At 38.2% G+C, this 21,908-nt stretch overlaps 1 protein-coding gene across 1 annotated transcript in view; it reads left to right on the forward strand.

The window, feature by feature from the left end:
* Positions 1-2,733: 2,733 nt before the first annotated feature.
* Positions 2,734-21,908, forward strand: part of LOC115214937 (EF-hand calcium-binding domain-containing protein 14) — a 116,659-nt gene continuing 97,484 nt past the window's right edge. The window contains exons 1-2 of the mRNA XM_029784020.2: positions 2,734-2,942; positions 13,513-13,667. Coding sequence (XP_029639880.1) covers positions 2,821-2,942; positions 13,513-13,667 — 277 coding nt within the window. The 5' untranslated portion in view covers positions 2,734-2,820. The remainder of the gene's footprint in view (positions 2,943-13,512; positions 13,668-21,908) is intronic.

The raw sequence follows: 21,908 nt of genomic DNA on the forward strand, positions 1-21,908 counted from the left end.
GTAAACCTTCCCGTTATACATACATACATACATACATACATACATACATACATACATACATACATACATGCATACATACATACACATACATACATACATACACATACATACATACATACGCACACACACATATATACAGGGGCGTAGCTAGGGTAAATGGCACCCAGGGCAAACATCAAATTTGGGCCGCCCCACCAACCAAAAATTTTTTTAATGGCTTAATTAGAAAATGATCTGGGCCAAAATTGTGCATCCCTGAAAGTGGCGGCCAGGGCATGTTCCCTGCTTGCCTCACCATGGCTACACCCTTGTATGTGTGTGTGTGTGTGTGTGTTGTCACCTCACCGTTTGATGACCGCTGTTAGTTTGCTTACGTCCTCGAAACTTATTGGTTCGGCAAAAAGGACCGACAGAATACGTACCCGACTTTAAAAATAAGTACTGGGATCAATTTGTTCCTCTAAACCCTTCAAGTTCTGCTCTCCCGACAGCAGCAAAATGGCTGAAGCAAGTAAAAAAAAAAAGGTATACAATATGAAACAATTTTATGGGCAATGGCATGTTTTTGTCCATCTTGAAGTCTGCGACTAAATGAATGTTACACTTTTACTTGTTTCAGTCATTTTGACTGTGGCCATGCTGGAGCACCGCCTTTTAATCGTAGAAATTGACCCTTGGATTTATTCTTTGTAAATCTGGTACTTATTCTAGCGAACTCTCTTGCCGAACTGCTAAGGGCAAGACCCCACCCGCCTCCAAAACCACACTTTCCTTAATTTTGTTTTTCGACACAAACCCCTCTTTTCGACTACAGGGAATACGAATCTGCAAAAAAAAAAAATTGGCAAAAATCGGCATTTTTAAATTACCATTTCCCACCCCCATTTCCTTCCTTTATTTTTACTTTTTTCAGAATTTTTTTTCTTCAAAATATGCGGAAAAACACGGAAATTATGATTCTGAGAATATTTTCCAAAAATTTTTGTAAAATTTTTTTTAAATATGCAGAAAAATACGAATATGATGATTCGGACCAAAATTTCAAAACATTTCTGTAGTCACGATTAGGGTTAGGGTTAGCGTTTAAGGATTAGGGTTAGGGTTAGCGTTTTAGGATTAGGGTTAGGATTTTAGGCTTAGGGTTAGGGTTAATGTTGAGGAAAAAAGTCAAAATTGAAGAATTTGTGGGGAGGAAGGGGGAAAATTTAACAATGCCGATTTTTGGCAATTTTCCGGAACCTCCGTATCCGAAAACGGGGGTTTTGGGAAAAAAAAAATTTAATAAACAAATTTGGGAGAAAATGTTTGGGGGCGGGGACGGACGGAAGTCTTTCCCCGCTCAGTTACGGGGACGTAAACACACCAAGATCGGTTGTCAAGCGATAGTGGAAGGACAAACAGCGACACAAACACGCAAATGCATAAATTGCAAGAAATAACTTTTAAGAAGAATGGCTTGCAAGAAATAGCTTTTAAATCACTCTTTAATCACGCTCACCGGTTTAAAAATAAGAAGGACACATTAAATAATACAGTCCTAAGTGTCCCTCAAAACGAAAAACAAAAACGTGTTTGCCTGCTGAAATGCTTTTTTATCGTAGATCAGCTTACTTGGTGTTGACCCAGGGTTAAACGACAGCATCAAGGATTCATAACTTCTTCCTAAATGGTAGAACCTATACCGAAAGTAGTAGCGTAGTGAGGGATGAAGCAGGGAGGGGCAGTCCGCCACGAGCGACATAAAATAAAATTTAATTTTTCAAAATGAAATTAAATTAACAGTAAGATGGAAAATAATGCTTATTTTTTTTTATACTTCCATTTATATTTGAAACAAATTTTCTCCAACTTTTTTCTTTATAGCAAAGTCTTTGATCAGATCCTCGCTGTGATACCACGAACACTCCTAAACTATACATCCGCTCATATAAACTAGTTCGAACATTATTTTAGTAAGTTTGAAGTGATTTCTTTCTTGCCGTAAACCATTTACCATTTCTGTGGTGCCCCCATTTCCCTTGATGTCCTAAGCACGTTCTTATTTTGCTTAATGGTAATCCAGCACTGACAGTAAACCAGAGTATACATGTATAAGAATTGGCTCCCTAGATCTGTTAGGTGCCCGGATAAATCACTGCACTGGCGCCTGTAGTATTTATATATATTGACAGCAAGCCACAGCATACTTAGATCAGAATTTCTCTCCTAAACCCGTAGGGCCCCTGTGTAAATGCTCAGTGTGTTCGTGCCTTGAGACGGCACTACCTCCACTCCGAAAGGACGAAAGGTAAAATTGATTGCGGTATGATTTGGACGTAGAGGGCAGATGGTCGGATAGAACAAACAAGGCACGGCATTTTGGCCTGCGCTTTAACGATTCCACCAATTCTTAACAGAACGATTTATGTCATGAAAATCCCTGCCCTTGTCTCACCACATAAACGCAGAAAGAAAGAAAGAAAATTACGAACGCAAGAAAGAGAACGACACTGGAAAAGGAAGAAAGATTAAAGTGAGCAACGGACAAAAAATGTCACATATATATATATATATATATATATATATATATATATATATATATATATATATATATTCTGAACAACAGCAATTTTTATTTGATTTGATCTTAGGTCAATCAGATAATAATTGCTGGCTCATCAAACAATTACTCACTGTGTGACGTCACTGTTCACGTTCCCCACCGTCTCACATTTCCTTCACTCGCATCATCACCATCTCCACCACCACCACCACTCAATTTCTCCTAAGTTTTTTTCACTTGTGTTCTTGCTCGGTGTCTGTCTTAGATTAAGAGTCGTTATGAAAGGTGATGCTGGCGACCACAACATGATTAATTTACTCAGTGATAGTGCCAATGATTCCCAGGAAATCTTGACTTTACCCCCTCTTAAATCGAAAAGATCAAAGTTGTTTGGTAAAAAGTGAGTATGCGATTCTAAGAAATATTTCCACATCCTTTACACTCACACACACATAAATGTATATTATCTATATCTATCTATCTATCTATATATATATATAATATATATATATATACATATATATATATATGTGTGTGTGTGTAGATTCTATTATTTTCTCGACAAACTTTTCAAAGTTTTTCTTTTGTTTTGTTTTCAGTATGCGAAAAATCTAAAACTTTTCTTGACCACGATTGCAAAAGGTTGAAATGTGTATTAAGTTATTACGTGTTTCCATATGTATGTGTGGTACTCAGTATTTATATTTATATTTCCTTCGAAGTTATTATATAGTTTGTATACACGTATTTGTGTTCCTATGTTGGTATATATATACGCACGATGTTTAACTTTATGTCAACCTTGGTTGTACCGACCTATGATCAAAGCCATTTCAGCCATGACCACTCCGTCTGTATATTTGGTCAATTTATCCTTCTGTTTTCAAGACGGTAGGAAATGTTTGGGTGGTATTTGGCTGCTATTTCTTGTTTGTCGTGTGGTCGCTTCTGCGTATCGAATTCTATAACTTCACGTGTGTGTCTGTGAAGTTGTAAAGTTTTATATGTAAAGTTTTATTGCAGGTATAAAATACGTCTACTGAATTTTATGGATGTGCGTGAATTGAATTGGACACGTACATGTATAATTGACTCATATGTGTATATATGCACAGTTTATATATATATATATATATATATAGAGAGAGAGAGAGAGAGAGAGAGAGAGACAAAATTTAAAGGACTGACCACTAAAAGTGGACGGTCAACATGCTAGATATAGATGTCAAGATTTTGACGTCTATATCTAGCATGTTGACCGTCCACTTTTAGTGGTCAGTCCTTTAAATTTTGTATGTAAAAATATTTTAATCTTCGGATTTTTTTAATATGCTAGGTCACTGGTTTTAATTGATTAATATAAATTTCTACCCTTATTAAATTATATATATATATATATAATGTGCACACGTTGTTTGTATGGGTATTAAATTATTGTAATCTCGTCAGAATATATATATGTATATATTGCATAGTTTGTTATGTTTGTATATTTAATTTTTATCTGTCTTTTTGTCGATGAATAATTTCATTTCCGTCCCTGTACTAAGAAAAAACAAACATGTCATTTAGAAGTAATCTTTTTCCTGTTTCCCGTTATCTATATTGCTGTTGTTGTTGCTATGGTCTTTAAAATGTTGTCCTATAAAACATTTGAAATATTTGTTCCGCTACTTTCCTACTGATCTCTTAACCTAACTTGCTTTAGATTCCGGATTATATCTGGATTTATTTTTTGTGTTTAGTTTTTGAGATTTTCATTATTTTTACGTTTGTTTGGGTTTCCTGTTGTATCCATTTTTCTCTGTTTGTTGAAAATATATTTAGCATTATCGACCTTTCGTTCATTTATAACTTAAAAAATAAATTTTATTACCGTAACTCACACACATAAACACACAAGGCGGTATGGTGTGATTTGAGGGAGATTTGGTTGTTATTTCTAGCAATTTGAGCGACCTGCATAGGAAGTTTCCTCGTTGGCTTGTTCAGTTATTTTGAATGTGTCAACTTTGACACGTTGGCATACATTATCCACGAGTACGCAGTAAAATCCTCCGGTTTTATACTTTTTAGATAAAGAGAAAAAATTCTTGGATTTATTGGGGTTCACATTCAAAAACGTTGACCAGGACTTTTAAAGATCCCTAAAAATAGTCATTTCATTGTGGTAGGGAGGAGGGTTGAGGAAGTAAGACGAGGGAGCTTATTTCTTAATTTTGGGTTAATCTTCCTGAAGAGTCGATAACTCCAAAAACTTCATAACTTTTGATTTTATTCTGTGATATCTTTCCAGCCCCTGTTGATGAAATATTGTTGCATACACTTTACGTCCTGCCTATAAGTATATATATTTACCTTATAACATAACTGCGATCAAAGGCCTTTCCATGATGACCATCCCAGCTAACATATTCTTCTTCTTTTATTATTTTTTAAAAATCGATAGCGAACGACTTAAAGGAGATTTCGTTGCTATTTTAAAAAGTTTGTGGGTTCCCATAGAGGCTCCCTCATTGTATGTCTGTATGGAGAAGTGGCTTCCCAACCACATGGTTCCGGGTTCAGTCCCACTGCTTGGCATCATGGGCAAGTGTCTTTTTCTATAGCCTCGGCCCGACCAAAGCCTTGTGAGAGGATTTGATGGACGGAAACTGAAAGAAGCCTATCGTGTATATATCCTCATTTAACGTCCGTTTTCTCTGCTGGCATGGGTTAGACAGTTTGACTAGAGATGGTAAGCTGGGGAGCTGCACCAGGTTCCAGTCTGTTTTGACTTGGTTTTTACGGTTGGATGCCCTTCCTAACACTTTCATGCGTCACTGACACTGACCACGACCACGATTACACTTAGCTTGACGTGTCTTCCCAAAAACACAGCATATATATATATATATACACACACATAGGCGTAGAAGTGGCTGTGTGGTAAGTAGCTTGCTTACGAACCACATGGTTCCAGGTTCAGTCCCACTGCATGGCACTTTGGGCAAGTGTCTTCTACTATAGCCTCGGGCCAACCAAGGCTTTGTGAGTGGATTTGATAGACGGAAACTGAAAGAAGCCCGTCATATATATGTATGTGTCTGTTTGTCCCCCCACCATAACATCGCTTGATGCTGGTGTGTTTAACTAGAGCGGTTCAGCAAAAGAGACTGATACAATAAGTACTAGAATAAGTCCTGGGGTCGATTTGCTCGACTAAAGGTGGTGCTCCAGCATGGCCACGGTCACATGACTGAAACAAGTAAAAGAGATGTGTATGTGTGTGCCAGCATGGAAAACAGATGTTAAAGGATGATGATGATTGAATGGCTATGGGGGTCAAGGAGAACAAAATAGGAATCAAAGGGGTTTATAGGCAAAACATGGCTGAGAACATCTGGTCTACTGCATTGCTTTGCAACCGGTATGTCGCGACACAATGGTGTGCCATGAGATGATGCTAGATGTGCCACAGTGTAACCTGAATATAATTTTTCCTGCTATACTTTTAGTTATGTTTTTAGTTCAGGTGTGCCACCGAATTTTGAAAAGAATATAAGATAAGTGTATCACAAGTGAAAAAGGTTGCTGAGCACTGGTCTAGTATTTTGTTCCTTTTTTTTTATAAGGCTAGGGTGTGATATGAAGGAAATTTGGCTACTGTTTCTTGCACATTGAGAAACCTTGTAGAAACTTCCTTGAGATAGATAGGTATTCCAAAAATGTGTTAAAAGGTCTGGATCATGAAATATTTTAAGGAATGAAATCATTAAATCATTACTTCTCAGTAACCACTATTGACAGGTTTCTCTCTATAAAATGCTCACCATTGGAGTTGGTAATGCTTCCTTCACTCTCTTTGTTCTGTACATTAATGGTTGACTTGTATTCAAATGCAAATGGCAGTACATTACACTACTCTCATTTTCTGCTTTTGTTCTGAGATCTCATCTACCTTTAGATAGTTGTACACATCTTGCTGCAAGGCCATCACTATCTTATCTCATTCAGCTCTGACATTATAGATAACAAAGCACCATCCTCTCTATCCATTTAATAAAATCTAGCTAAATCCTTCTATAAATATTTGGCCTTACAATCTCAGATAACCATTAACAGTGTTATGAGTAACAGCTTGCGTAATTCAGTTCCTAACATTACAAATCTTATTTTTTTCTCTACTTGCACTGTCTACATTTATATTTCTTCATAGATTCCTTATCTTCTAGTACAAATTGGAAGTTGGAGCTGTTGCCATAATTCTAAGATAATATGTGTAGGAGAATTTGGCAAACAAGAAATATGTCTACGTTATATAGATTTACAGAAAGCTTAGCCGATGCTGCACTTTCTGTTGTCTTGAAAACAATGAGAAATGTCAAGGCTGAAGAAAACTAAGAAGGCATATGAAGTCTTTTAAGCCTCATCATATGGGTGAGGTTTAAAAGAGAGAGATAAGCAGCTAGGATTAATGGTCTGAAATGAATTGTTAATAAAAATTATAATTTTCAGTAATTCTAAAATCATCTTAGAAGTGATGCTGCTGCCATATAGTCATCATATAGGAGGAACTTGTGTAAGAGAACTAAGCTGTGAGGACATCTTGGACATTATGCAAGTTCTTTAACCCTTTGTTCCCTGTGGAGCATAGGCTGTTAATGACTTTTCTCCACTGTTCTCAACCCTGGGCTGTCTTTTGTGGTTTATCCATCCCTACTTGTGCTCTCTGGAAGAAGGCCCTCCTCTTCCAAGTCTTGTTTGTTTGGATATGTGTGTGTGTGTATATATATATATATATATTTTGAAAAAGCAGAATCAAAATGCTACATTCTTAAAATTGGGTACATTTTTTAAATACTTATATAAATACATTAAAAGAAGAATGTTTTGGTTTCGTTTTACATGTTTCGGTTTTTGAAATTATATATATATATATATATATATATGTATGTATATATCAGATATCAGAAAGCAGAACCAAAATCGAAGTCGATCAACATCAATGGAAATTGCAGCTGTGATACCAGTGCCGGTGTGACAAGTAAGTGAACCATCCGATCGTGGCCATTGCCAGTGCCGCCCCGACTGGCCTCCGTGCCGGTGACACGTAAAAAGCACCATCCGTTCGTGGCCGTTGCCAGCCTCGCCTGGCTCCCGTGCCGGTGGCACATAAAAAACACCATCCAATCGTGGCCATTGCCAGCCTCGCCTGGCCCCCGTGCCGGTGGCACGTAAAAAGCACCCACTTCACTCACGGAGTGGTTGGCGTTAGGAAGGGCATCCAGCTGTAGAAACACTGCCAGATCAGACTGGGCCTGGTGCAGCCTTCTGGCTTCACAGACCCCAGTTGAACCGTCCAACCCATGCTAGCATGGAAAGCGGACACTAAATGAAAATGATGATGATACATACATACATATATATGGTTGTTATATTTTTTTGATAATATGATATTACAATATTACAATAACCAGTAATGTGTAGTGAATGTATAGGAATATTACGATCATGAAATTAGCATTAGCTTTTCTCACTCTTTCTTGCGGAACTCCTAGGAACCTTTTGCAGAACCCTAGGGTTCCAGGGAACCCCGGTTGAGAGACGCTGCCATAGATGGTGCTTTAAGTTATGTTTGTAATATTTGTCAGGCCCTGAAACCTTTGAATTTTGAGGTTTTCCTGTTCCATTTTTTGGTGTCTAATAGAAGAAAGAGGTTAAAACCATGGCCGAGATAGAAGACACACATTTTGTTGTGCTTTTGTCTTTTTGTGGGTTCTTTGGTGCCTGACTTCTGAAAATGTAGGATAGAGGTGTTGCTTGCTGCGTATATTATCCGATGTTGTTACTGTGATGTGATGTGATGTGAGCATTGTTAAAGTTGTTCTTTTTGCTAATTACTTTGTATGGTGCTTTACTGTTTGTTTTGTTATTTATGTTAGATGTAGATGTTTACAAGGTTTTTGTTTAGTTTATTAGTTGTGTCCTATTTTAGTCATTTGGCACTGAGTTTTACTTCTACTGTCAGTTAGTGTTGGCGTATTGTGTTCAAGGTTATCTTTAGTCCACAGTGAGATTTTTTTTTTTATCAGACTTTGATAAATATTTCTTTTTATTTATGTGTGCATTTTTCCTGCATGTGTCCTGACTTCCGTTTTGTTTTTTTAAACTTAACTTTTTAATAGCCTGGTCTGAAGGAAGGAGCAGTACCCGTGCCTTTTGAAGGTCCTCTGAGACCAGTGAGATTGATGCTGTTAATGTTCTGCCTAAATTAGTGTGAAATCTATGAGCTGGGAGGGGTTTCAGAAGGCCAACTTTCCAGGGTGGAAGGACTGGATATAGTAATTTGTATGAGAGATGGGTTATGGGACACAACATGGTTGATAAGAAGAGAAGGAGGAGAGTTGAGTTAATCAGCAATGCCTGAGTGGAGTTAGCCCAACGCCAGTCTGCTGTGAGAAGTTGAGACCATTAAAATAGCAGTAGAGATGGTCATGAGTGAGCCAGGGGCTGGAATGTCCATGAAGGATATTACGCCAATCAGTTGAGACACCTTTGTTTGAGAGTGTGTATGTGTTTCTGCCTGTGTCTGTATACATACATACTCTCTTTTACTCTTTTACTTGTTTCAGTCATTTTGACTGTGGCCATGCTGGAGCACTGCCTTTAATAGAGCAACTCGACCCCGGAACTTATTCTTTTTGCTGAACCACTAAGTGATGGGAACATAAACGCACCAGCATCGGTTGTCAAGCAATGCTAGGGGGACAAACACACACACACACATATATACATATATACGACAGGCTTCTTTCAGTTTCCGTCTACAAAATCCACTCACAAGGCTTTGGTCGGCCCGAGGCTATAGAAGACACTTGCCCAAGGTGCCACACAGTGGGACTGAACCCGGAAACATGTGGTTGGTAAACAAGCTACTTACCACACAGCCACTCCTGCATACATGTTCACATTTACTTTTTTACTTTTACTAGTGTTGGTCATTGAACTGAGGCCATGCTTGAGCACTTTCAAAGGTATAACTCATTACAAATACCTTTGTGGTGTCTTGTTGTTGCACTTCTGAATGCAAGTGATACCCAAGTACACTCCTTGTTTCACTTTAACAAGGTCCATGCCAGTGACATGTAAAAGGCACCCAGAACACTCTGTGAAGTGGTTGGCATTAGGAAGCGTATCAACACCGTTTTGACCCTGTGCTTGAGGAGATCCATTGAGTCAAGTACACCAACATCAAAATTCAATGGAGACTGCTGTTATGATCCCTGTGCCGGTGGCACGTAAAAAGCACCATCCGAATCGTGGCCGATGCCAGCGCCGCCTTGACTGGCTTTCGTGCCGGTGGCACGTAAAATGCACCAATCCGATCGTGGCCATTGCCAGCCTCGCCTGGCACGTAAAAAGCACCCACTACACTCACAGAGTGGTTGGCGTTAGGAAAGGCATCCAGCTGTAGAAACACTGCCAGATCAGCCTGGTCGAACCATCCAACCTGTGCTAGCATGGAGAACGGACGTTAAACGATGATGATGATCAAGCCATAGAAACCAATCCTAAAACAAACTGGATCCTGGTGCAACGCTCCAGTTTACCATTTCCAGTCAAACTCATGCCAGCATGGAAAACATGTTAAATGATGATAATGATGAGATCACCTTAAAAGGTATCAGCCATTACATTGACTGATACCCTTTAAGCTGCTGTAGTATGGCCATAGTCCAATGACTGAAACTGGTAAAAGAATAATAATAAAAGAATATAAACATCATGATCATCTTCATGTAACGTCCACTTTCCCATGCTTGCATGGGTCAGACAGAATTTGTGGCAGATTTTTTTTATGATTGGATGCCCTTCACCTGTTTGCAAACAGGAAAATAATTCTGTCAAATAAAATACATAGGTTCTTTGTGCTTCTTGAAGATGATGTACGTGGGAAAAACGCAAAATATGGTGTCAGGGAATTCTAACAATTCTCTTCTCACTGACTAAACTCAAAAAAACCATTCCTATTCATAAGCTACCCGTAGGCTCAAAAAGACCATAATTTTTGGCTGTGGTGGGAAAAGGTCTGATTGGATGACTTAAAGCATCCAATCGGTACACACAGGAATGGTCATGTGACCACTTGCAGAAAAGTCCTTGCTAGAGCCAAAAAGGGACCTCTAAGGCTAAAGAACCAAAACTTGAACATTGCATCACTACAATTTCAGTTTCTCACTTTCCATCTACTAAATCCACTCTCGAGGTTTTGGCCTGCCAAAGGCTATTGTAGAAGACACTTAGATGTCATGCATTGGGATTGAACCCAAGACCACATGGTTGGGAAGCAAGTTTTTTTAACCTCACAGCCATGTCTGTGTTTATATGTGTGTATGATACTATGAATATGTGTCAGCTTCCATTTACTAAATGTGTTTTGTAATATAGTATTTAAATGCCCTCTAACATACATTCATTCTCCTTCATAGAGCCTTTATATATATACTCCCTAATATACATATCCCTATCTTTTGTATGCATTTCTCTGTTCTTAGGTACCATCTGCCATGCCATACACATATTCTGATATGGGCTCTTATGTTCCCATTTGAAAACAATATATATATATATAGGCGCAGGAGTGGCTGTGTGGTAAATAGCTTGCTAACCAATCACATGGTTCCGGGTTCAGTCCCACTGCGTGGCATCTTGGGCAAGTGTCTTCTGCTATAGCCCCGGGCCGACCAAAGCCTTGTGAGTGGATTTGGTAGACGGAAACTGAAAGAAGCCTGTCGTATATATGTATATATATTTGTGTATGTGTGTGTGTTTGTGTGTCTGTGTTTGTCCCCCTAGCATTGCTTGACAACCGATGCTGGTGTGTTTACGTCGCCGTCACTTAGCGGTCCGGCAAAAGAGACCGATAGAATAAGTACTGGGCTTACAAAGAATAAGTCCCGGGGTCAATTTGCTCGACTAAAGGCGGTGCTCCAGCATGGCCGCAGTCAAATGACTGAAACAAGTAAAAGAGTATATATAGATAGAATGTTAGCACTCGGTCACTTACGACGACGAGGGTTCCAGCTGATCCGATCAACGAAACAGCCTGCTCATGAAATGAACGTGTAAGTGGCTGAGCACTCCACAGACACGTGTACCCTTAACATAGTTCTTGGGGATATTCAGCATGACACAGAGTGTGACAAGGCTGGCCCTTTGAATTACAGGCACAACAGAAACAGGAAGTAAGAATGAGAGAAAGTTCTTGTGAAAGAGTACAGCAGGGTTCACCACCATCCCCTGCCGGAGCCTCGTGGAGCTTTAGGTGTCTTCGTTCAATAAACAACACCTGGTCTGGGAATCAAAACCATGCTCCTATGACCGCAAGTCCGCTGCCCTAACCACTGGGCCATATAGATAGATATAGACTATCAAACACACATACTGAATTTACGTGTTTTGCTTGTTCACTGGCAGGGTGCGATTTGACATAGTGGAGTAATAGCGAAATTGTGGTTTAAGCACAATATGTAACCCCATATAACTATTATTTTATTTTTGTAAAATTTGTATTCTACACACAAGAATTCACATGACTATGAAAAAATTTTTTTTTATTTTTCGAAATTTCAAAAATATTTTTTTAATTTTTCAAAATTAAAAAAAAAAAAAACTTGTTTTTTAAATCACAGTTTAGAATATGGACAATCCAAATTTTTGGCTTATATACCCCACCAGTGTCAACTTTGCCTTTCATCCTTTCAGGGTAGATAAATTAAATACCAGTTGCATACTGGGGTCGATCTAAACGACTGGCTTCCTCCTCCTCCCCCAAAATTTCGGGCCCTGTGCCTAAAGTAGAAAAGTATATTATGGCGTTTGAACCTCAAGGATATGCCCTGACACTTGCCACCATCTGTATCTCTATTCCCTTACTCGACCATTCCATTTATATTCTGATCCCCATCCCTTGTGAGTATGTCCAGCATTTTGCCACCATCTCTATCCTGCTGTCTTCCTCTAACTCTCTCCTTCTCCTATGTGTGTTTGATAGTCTATATCTTCCCTCAGGCTGGGTAACCATGTATTTCCTTTGTGGTAGCTCACCTGTTTCTGTCTTCATTCCCGATCTCTCTTTTTCTCTCTCTTGCCAGGTAACCTTATACTTCCTCTACAGCAAGACACCTGTTTCTGTCTCCCTGTCTCACTATAACTTTTCATCATCCAACACAAGATCACTTCCTCCAATACTCACTCCCCTCTTGAAAATTTTTTTTTTTTGTCTTGTGCAGGTTCCACTAAAAAGCACCCAGTCCACACTGTAAAGTGGTTGGTGTTCGGAAGGGCATCCAACTGTAAAAACCTTGCCAAAACTGACCTCGCCTGTGCTTGTGCCACATAAAAAGGACTAATTCCACTCTGCTGAGTGGTTGGTATTCAGAAGGGCATTCAACTGTAAAAACCTTGCCAAAACTGACCTCGCCTGTGCTTGTGCCCCGTAAAAAGGACTAATTCCACTCTGCTGAGTGGTTGGTGTTAGGAAGGGCATCCAGCTGTAAAAATCCTGCCAAAACAGTCACAGAAGTCTGGTGCAGGCTTCTGCCTGGTCAGCTCTTGTGAACCCATCCTATCTATGCTAGCATGGAAGGCAGACGTTAAACAATGACGATGATATATATATATATATGTTGATTCATATTCTATATGTGTACTGTGATATATGTTCTTATGTGTTCCTACATGTAATATACATGAAACCTCTTTACAACCATGTCATACATGAATCCTTCTATGTCATACATGTGACTTTGTATACATGCCATTCTGCTTTCTCCCATGTAATAATTCTTTCTATCCATCTATTTACATGTGTGATTTAATGTATGTTGTTAGGAAGTGCACGCATGCTCAAATATTAAATAATCCAATTCATCAATTATTCAGCTGGAGTTCATTTCATTTCTTTATTGATCTCGTTCTTGTTACAGGAAGAAAACTCAATTCGAAGAACCACCCTGCAACCCTTGCAGAAACGTGAAGTATTTCATTGCAATTCTAGCATTAGCAGGATTAATTGCCGTTGCCTTGGTTACTTTTATTCTCTTGCACCAAGTTGAAAACTTAAAGAAAGAGTTCGAATCGGGTAAAGACATTTTACTGCTTTCCTCTTGAATTCTCTCTCTCTCTCTCTTTTTTTTTTTGAGACTTAACCTCCCTTTTATTTGTTCTCATTTTAATTAACATGCTTCTAATTAGCAATAACACTGCACTAACCACAGATGTCTTGTAGCTTTATTTAATAACCCCTGCATTGTTTCAGTTCTTTGTAATGCATACATACATACACACACATATATATATATGTGTGTATATATATACATATATATATGTGTGTGTGTGTGTATATATATATATATATATTATATATATATATATACAAACTAGGTTGAGGAAAAAGTTTGTTTGCCATGTTAAAATAATGATTTTTTATGCAAGAATTTATTCAAAAACAACAACTATTCTTCAAAGTAAAGACTATCATTTTCTATGACCTTCTGCCAGTGATCTGTAAACTTTCGGATTCGAATCAAAAAATTCTTGACAGGCTTCTTCAACTTCATTGAATGACTCAAATTGGTAACCTTTCATAAAGTGCTGCATTGATTGGAAGAGACCATAGTGAGATGGAGCAATGTCTGGACTTCAGGCTGGATGCGGCAGAACTTCCACACTATCCAATTCTTCAATCTTGTTGCTGGTCTTTCTGGCGGTATGCATTGTCTTGTTGAAACAAAGTATGCTTTCGGCAAACAAGTCTTGGGTACTTTTCACCCAGCACATTCAATCTTTCCAATCCGATTTTGCTTTGGAACGGATCGAGGAGTTTGACCTTTTGGGACCCAACGCTTGCTTCGACCATGATTGACCATGTTGACATACTTCTCATCCAACTGATCATTGAGCAATTTAATATGTCGCAAGAACTTTTTCCTCAACCTAATATATATATGTATGTATATGATTTGGGTTTTTTATTTAATATTTTTCTTTTTTTGTGTGGTGGCTTTTAGGAAAGTTTTAAATTTATTTCAATGTAAATGTGATTTGCATTTTTTTTAAGGGACGTTTAAAATCCCTTTAGTGTTTGACTCTGTTTTTACGGCCTTCAGTGGATGAATGATAAACCTTTTTCTATCCTTATCTCTACAGGTAAGGCATCGATCTACCATAGGTTATATTCTCTCATACCTCTGTCCCAAACAGCTTTGTAAACTGAAGCAATATAGGATAATGTGTTTTGACAGAAATACCATGCTACATCCAGGGCAAGATTGAACTCAAAACCTGTTGAATGTTAACCTAAAATCTTTTATCCACTTAGCCATCCTGCTTCTGTATTTTAATTTTAATTGTTTATAAAGTATTGCAATGAAGTAGGAGGGATTTGTAATACAGATTTTTGCAAAATCCACTCACAAGCATCAATTTAAGGTTATAGAAGAAACTTGCTCAAGATATGATACAGCGAGATTGAACAAGCTGTTTAGCAAGAAGTGATATTGTCATTTTATATCACATTTTGGGAACAATAGTGTTGTTGGTTATAGATCTCCAATGTGTCAGTCACCAACTCATTGCATTGATGATGGCTAGATCAATAAGAGATAGTCTGTGCAAAATGTGGTGATGACAAAATTCTATCAGTGGTGCATCCAAAGTTTGCATCCCTGAGAAGTTTTGTGTATTGTGCCTCAATGCCTTGCATTTCCAGAGATTTCAATACTGCCTTCATCTTGATGCTATTGAAGGCCTTATTGTGTAGAGTGTGTGTGTATTTAATATATATGCTTACATACAAAAAAAAGTGTTCTTGACAGACTATGTGGTGAACTCCATAACAGAGTACAAATACAAACCTGATGAAGGAGTTACCTTCAAAGCATGCTACAGGAGATATGAGCAAATCTTCAAGAAAGAATGTAAAGATTGAGATGATTTGATGAAAATGTGCTTAATCTTGAGAAAACTGGCAGCAACAAAACATGAATGATGCAGTAATTATATAATCCCAAGAAAACCTTTGGACATAAACTTTAATAACACAATAGATTTATTGGGTAAAATTTTCTAGGATATAAATCGTCTGGAAACCATCCAGCGACGTGCAACCAAAAGAATACCTTCCATCAGGCATTTGCCATATTCTGAACGCCTTACTTCCCTGAGCATGGACACATTGAAACTCCGACGTCTGGCAGCTGACTTGGCAGACACCCATAAAATTATTAACCATCTTACTAACAATAACTCTGAGCACCTTTTCAAACTCCACCTGTTTAACACCTGTGGACATGTTTACAAAGTCAGAAAACAGCACAGTTCCCATGACTTTTGGAAACATTTTTTCCATGCTAAGAGTTGCTGAAGTATGGAACAAACTACTGACATCAGATGTTAGTTGTCGGAGCACTGCATCCTTTAAAACTTCTAAGCTTCCTGAGATTCGCCAACACTACACCTGATTTTCTCCCCTCCATACACATGCAAGCATGTATCTGACTCATACACTGTTCACTTCCCAGACATTTGTACATTACTGCATATGCTTTATACACACTTTTGACAAGTTGTAGTGCACCTGAGCACTATACAATAATTTAATTATTATATTAAAAACGCTCATTGTTCAACACACACTGGAAGTATCTGAACATTGAGAAAAACAACAATGAAGACTACATCACATAGGCTGGTAGAGTTAACAGGGAATGCATGAAGTTTAAGTTGGATGAATTCATGCCACACATGTTCAAATGCTTGATTTTTACACAGGGACTTACTGCTGAAAAGGAGCAGAAGTTAGAACTAGAATTCTCGTAAAGCTGGAGCAAAAGCAGAATGTAACCCTACAGCAAGTGTCAGAAGAATGTGAAAGGATAGTCAAATTCAGACACGACACAGAGGAAATTGAATGTGAAGATTGCTTCCAAGTAAAGCAAGCGTGAAATAGTCAGAAGAGAGATAAAGTGTTTTCTAAAAAATACAACAAAAATCAGGAAGTAAACCCATGTTTTGCATGTGGAGGTATATACCTGAGGAAAAATTGTCCATTTAACCCTTTAATGTTCTAATTATTCTATCAAACATAATGTTTATTGATTCACATTGATTTGAATTAATCATGCATTATCTCATATCTTCAAGATTTTGATGGTGTAATAACTTAATGTAGAATAACATTGTAGGGTAGGTGTGAGAGCCTGGATCTGGTCAGTTTGAACATAAAACAGATTAGCTATTTTGGCCAGATATGGCCGGTTTAAATACTAAAGGGTTAAAAAACATAACAAAGAGAAAATTTGTAAAAGTGAAAACTCGAAATACAAGTATAAAATTGAAGTTCAACACAGGTAGTGACATGACTATTATATAGGTAAAAACATGGAAATATGTCAGTAAGCCAAATTTGATTAAATCTAAAAAGGTAGCACATGGTGTTATAGGAAAAAGATTATATTTTTTTCAGTGAATTTGAATGTAATGTAACTATTTGAGGTCAAACAAAAAAAGGCAAAGATTTATGTGTTCAAAGTTTCACTTAATTTACTTGGCACAGAGTGGATAGAACTATTCAATTTATGGGATATGCTCATAAGTGTTTTGTGTAGAAATATAGTCGCCTCTATCGAAGGTTCAAATGCTGCCGAGGGATTGAAACAAAAAATCACAGTAAAATAAAGTGGAACGTGGTAAAAGACAAGTTTATAAAGGAAACAAAAAGAACACTGGTCAACAAAAGAAAATAGGAACAGGTTTGGTGCGAAATAAAACCAAGACATGAACCTATACTCAATGTGAGATGGTGTGCTGATATATGCACGAAGAGTAGTCATACCGGAAACACTACAAAAGAAAATGTTGAGAGAATTTTACATCAGACATCCTGGTATTTCAAGGATGAAAGCTTTAATGTACAGTTATGTATGCTGGCCAAAAATGGACAGAGAAATCGAAAATTTGGTGGAAAGCTGTAGAGAATGTGCTCTAGCAGCAAAATTGCCCATTATAAAAAGTGAACCATGGCCAAAATGTAGATTTTTTGTGGTTGAGACTACACATCAATTTCACTGGTCCTTTAAATGGTTCTTGATACTTAGTGGCAGTTGATAGTTTTTCAAAATGGCCTGAAATTTGTAAGTGTGAAAAACGAACCTCTTGAACTGATAAATTTTTTACACGAATTGTTTGCAAGATTTGACATCCCAGACAAGATAATGTCTGACAATGGAATGCAATTTGTGTCTAGCAAATTAAAAAAAATTTTGTGAAATGTTCACGGTAGAACATATAACTACGGCACCGTACCATCCCAGATTTAATTGACAAGCAGAACCCCTTGTCAGTACCTTCAAAAGCACCCTTAGAAAATCAAATAAGGAAGACACTGATGAGGTAGCTCTACAACAATTTTTAAGAGTGTATTGTGTGACACCAAATCTGAATACACCAGCAGATAGCTCAGCAGCGGAGCTGATGTTTGTAAGGAAAGTAAAATCAGTCTTTGATAAATTGCTACCTGGCAAGAAAAGATAAAGTGTCAGCGAAGTCACAGCAAGATTCTTTAAAGTTGATGGAAAGGTGTATATAAGGGCATACAAGAATGGAAAGCAGAGTTGGGAAGATGGTGTAATTACAAAATGCATAGGTAAAGTGAAAGTAGAAAAAGCCTACAAAAGAGACACAAGAACTAATTGAAAAAGAGATTTGTGGAAAGTGAACCAGAGGAGTTGGAGGAACCGATGGAATGGTTGTACAATATGTTCTAAGTACTGCCACTGCAGGTGATTGAACCCAGGTGTGTAAGTGAGAGGAAAAGAAAACATACAGAGTTCTTGAAAACAGATGCCAAGCACAAAAAATATTAAATTGTACCAAAAAAACCAAAACTCAGAAAAGGGAGGTGGGGTGAATAAAAAAACTGATTGCTAAATAAAATGACACTTCTTGTGAAACACTTAAAAGAGGTGATGCTGTAGGGAATTAGCAATAATGGTACAGCACTCCCGTGTGACGAATGGAATAATTTAGTCACGATAAGTAAAGAGAAGTACATGAAATATGTGAGTACATAGTAGGCAGTCAAGAGATAGTCATGTCTTTACTAAGTATACTATATACTGAAGTGGGTGTTCAGTCCAACATTTTAAGGATTACAACAGATATATTTGGAATAAGCTTGAGCTGAAAGGGCTTAGAGGACTTGTATTATTTTAGTTTGGAGATGATGCCCCATAGGGCTGCTTCAAAGGCCTCCATTTCTTTCGTCTTGGGTGGGAATCCTCTAGGTTTGATGTGAAAATTGAACTTTGAAGGTGGTGACGCTCAGTCATTGAAGTAGGCCTTCTATCTCTTGTAAGGTTGATAAAGTTTGCTAGGAGCATCCTCATGTAGAGTTTATTTGGTGGTTTGGGTGTATTTGTGTGTGTATGTATGGATATATATAACGGGAAGCTTTACGAAAATAAACAAAAGACAAAGGCAGGTGGAGTACAAACAAACAAATGTATTAGTATGGCGCTCAGGAATAGAAATAGAACAAGTCTTTTACGTTTCGAGCCTACGCTCTTCGACAGAAAGATACACAGAAAAGAAACAAGGAGAGAAAAAAAATGCGTGTAGGAGCTAACGGTCTATCATGGCGTTCTGACTTCAGGCAGAGGTCAGACGTTAGACGCTAGAGGGATAGTAGGGGACCCCAATATATATATATATGAAGGCACATGGCTTAGTTGCACTCACATTTGCAAGATCGTGGGTTCAATTCCCAGACCGAATGTTGCATTGTGTTCTTAAGCAAAGCACTTCATTTCACGTTGCTCTGTGATCACTTCGTCATCTGACATGTGGCACATGGTGCACCTGTGCAGGTAAAGTCGATTTAATGGAGCAAGTGAGCTTATGTGAACACAAACATTTGATCACCATAAAAACAAATCATCTGAGTGGTTGTTCAGTGAGAAATTGCTTATCCCTCATACATCGTCTAACCATGGGAGAGTCTGTGACATATACTCACGCACACAAAGATTTTGACCAAAACATAAAAGAAAGAAAACACAGATGTGTATCCCCCCACTCCAGCAAAGGTTATACATATAGTCCTATAGGCGTAGGAGTGGCTGTGTGGTAAGTAGCTTGCTTACGAACCACATGGTTCTGGGTTCAGTCCCACTGCGTGGCACCTTCGGTAAGTGTCTTCTTCTATAGCCTTGGGCTGACCAAAGCCTTGTGAGTGGATTTGGTAGACGAAAACTGAAAGAAGCCCGTCGTATATATGTATATGTATATATGTGTGTGTGTGTGTGTGTGTGCGTGTTTGTGTGTCTGTGTTTGTCCCCCCAACATCGCTTGACAACCGATGCTGGTGTGTTTACGTCCCCGTAACTTAGCAGATCGGCAAAAAAAAAAGAGACCGATAAAATAAGTACTAGGCTTACAAAGAATAAGTCCTGGGGTCGATTTGATCGACTAAAGGCGGTGCTCCAGCATGGCCGCAGTCACATGACTGAAACAAGTAAAAGAGTAGAGAGAGTCCTAATACACACATTCCATTTCCACAGGAACACCAACCTTAAAGACACACACATTTCTCATAATCTTTTCTCCTATAAACTTTTGCTGACCTGCAACAAAACCACCCCCGAAATGATGTTTTTGATACCAAGGGACATAATTCTTAACTTAACCCCCTGCTCCTTTCATTTCATCCTCTTTTTCACAGCAACTACAAACCGGATGTATCTATTCACTTCCAACAATAGAGAGCAGTCACCATATTTCATTCCATAATGGCTACCTCTGAGGAGCACAGGGTCACATAATCGGACTGTTACCTAACACTCCATTGAACCCTTAGTGTGAAACCAATTGGTAAGACCAGTTGTAATGGATGTATAATACTGTACACTTTGATTAATCTATCTATCTATTTATCTATATATATGTATGTATAAATGTATATGTATGGATGTGTGTATATATCTACATATATACATACATGTATAGGTAAACAGGCAGAATGGTTAGCATTCTTAGCAATATATGTTCTGCATTCAAATTCTCCTGAGCTCAACTAGCTCCCTCCCCACAAAAATTTCAGGTCTTTTGCCTCTAATAGACAGGGCATACATACATATACATACATACATAATATAGGGTAGGAAAAATTATAGAAATTTTTTTCTACCTAGTATGTATACAAAGTTAATAGACATTATTTTTTCATATAAAAATTAGTGTACCTCTAAATACAAAGAGGAAAGCCCTTAAACAGGTTGCTTAGCATACTAGAAAGAATGGTCAAAAATTGTGGTTTGGACTTTCTGACTGCTCTTTCTAGTATGTTAGGCAATCTGTCTAAGGGTTTGCTTCTTTGTGTTTAAATGTACACTAATTTTTACATACACACATACAAACATACATACATAAATATAGTAACCAATGTGGATGCTATGGATAGATAAGAGGTTCGTGAAAGCTGTACAAGCCATGTACAGGGATGTTGCTTGTAAATTGAAGGTTGACAATGAATTCAGTGTACAGGTAGGAGTTCACCAGTATTCAGTTCTCAGCTCCTTCTTATTTATCATAGTTCTCCAGGCCTTAACAGAGGAATTCAAGACTGGCTTCCCCCGGTGACCTTGTTCTTATAGCTGAATCACTACCTGATCTAAAAAAAGATTTCAGTGTGGATGTAAGGCCTGGAATCTAAGGGCCTTAGAGTTAATTTAGTAAAAACCAAAGTCCTAGTAATTAGGAAAACTGGCAAATCACACATCCCTTTAAGGAGATGGCTCTGCTCAATATGTAAGAAGGGTGTTGGTAGAAACTCCATATACTCTTTTACTTGTTTCAGTCATTTGACTACGGCCAAGCTGGAGCACCGCCTTTAATCGAGCAACTCGACCCCGGGACTTATTCTTTTGTAAGCCCAGTACTTATTCTATCGGTCTCTTTTGCCGAACCGCTAAGTAACGGGGACATAAACACACCAGCATCGGTTGTCAAGCAATGCTAGGGGGACAAAGACAGACACACAAACACACACATGCATATATATATATATATATATATACATGTATACGTCAGGCTTCATTCAGTTTCCGTCTACCAAATCCACTCACAAGGCTTTGGTCGGCCCGAGGCTATAGTAGAAGACACTTGCCCTAGGTGGCACGCAGTGGGACTGAACCTGGAACCATGTGGTTGGTAAACAAGCTACTTACCACACAGCCACTGCAAGTTTTGGACACATAGGAGGTGGAAGACATGAATTGAAGTAGTGAGAAAGAATCTTCAGACGCTGAGCCTTGCTGAGAAAATG

This window comes from Octopus sinensis, linkage group LG8 (genome assembly GCF_006345805.1).
Source record: "Octopus sinensis linkage group LG8, ASM634580v1, whole genome shotgun sequence".
NCBI lineage: Eukaryota > Metazoa > Mollusca > Cephalopoda > Octopoda > Octopodidae > Octopus > Octopus sinensis.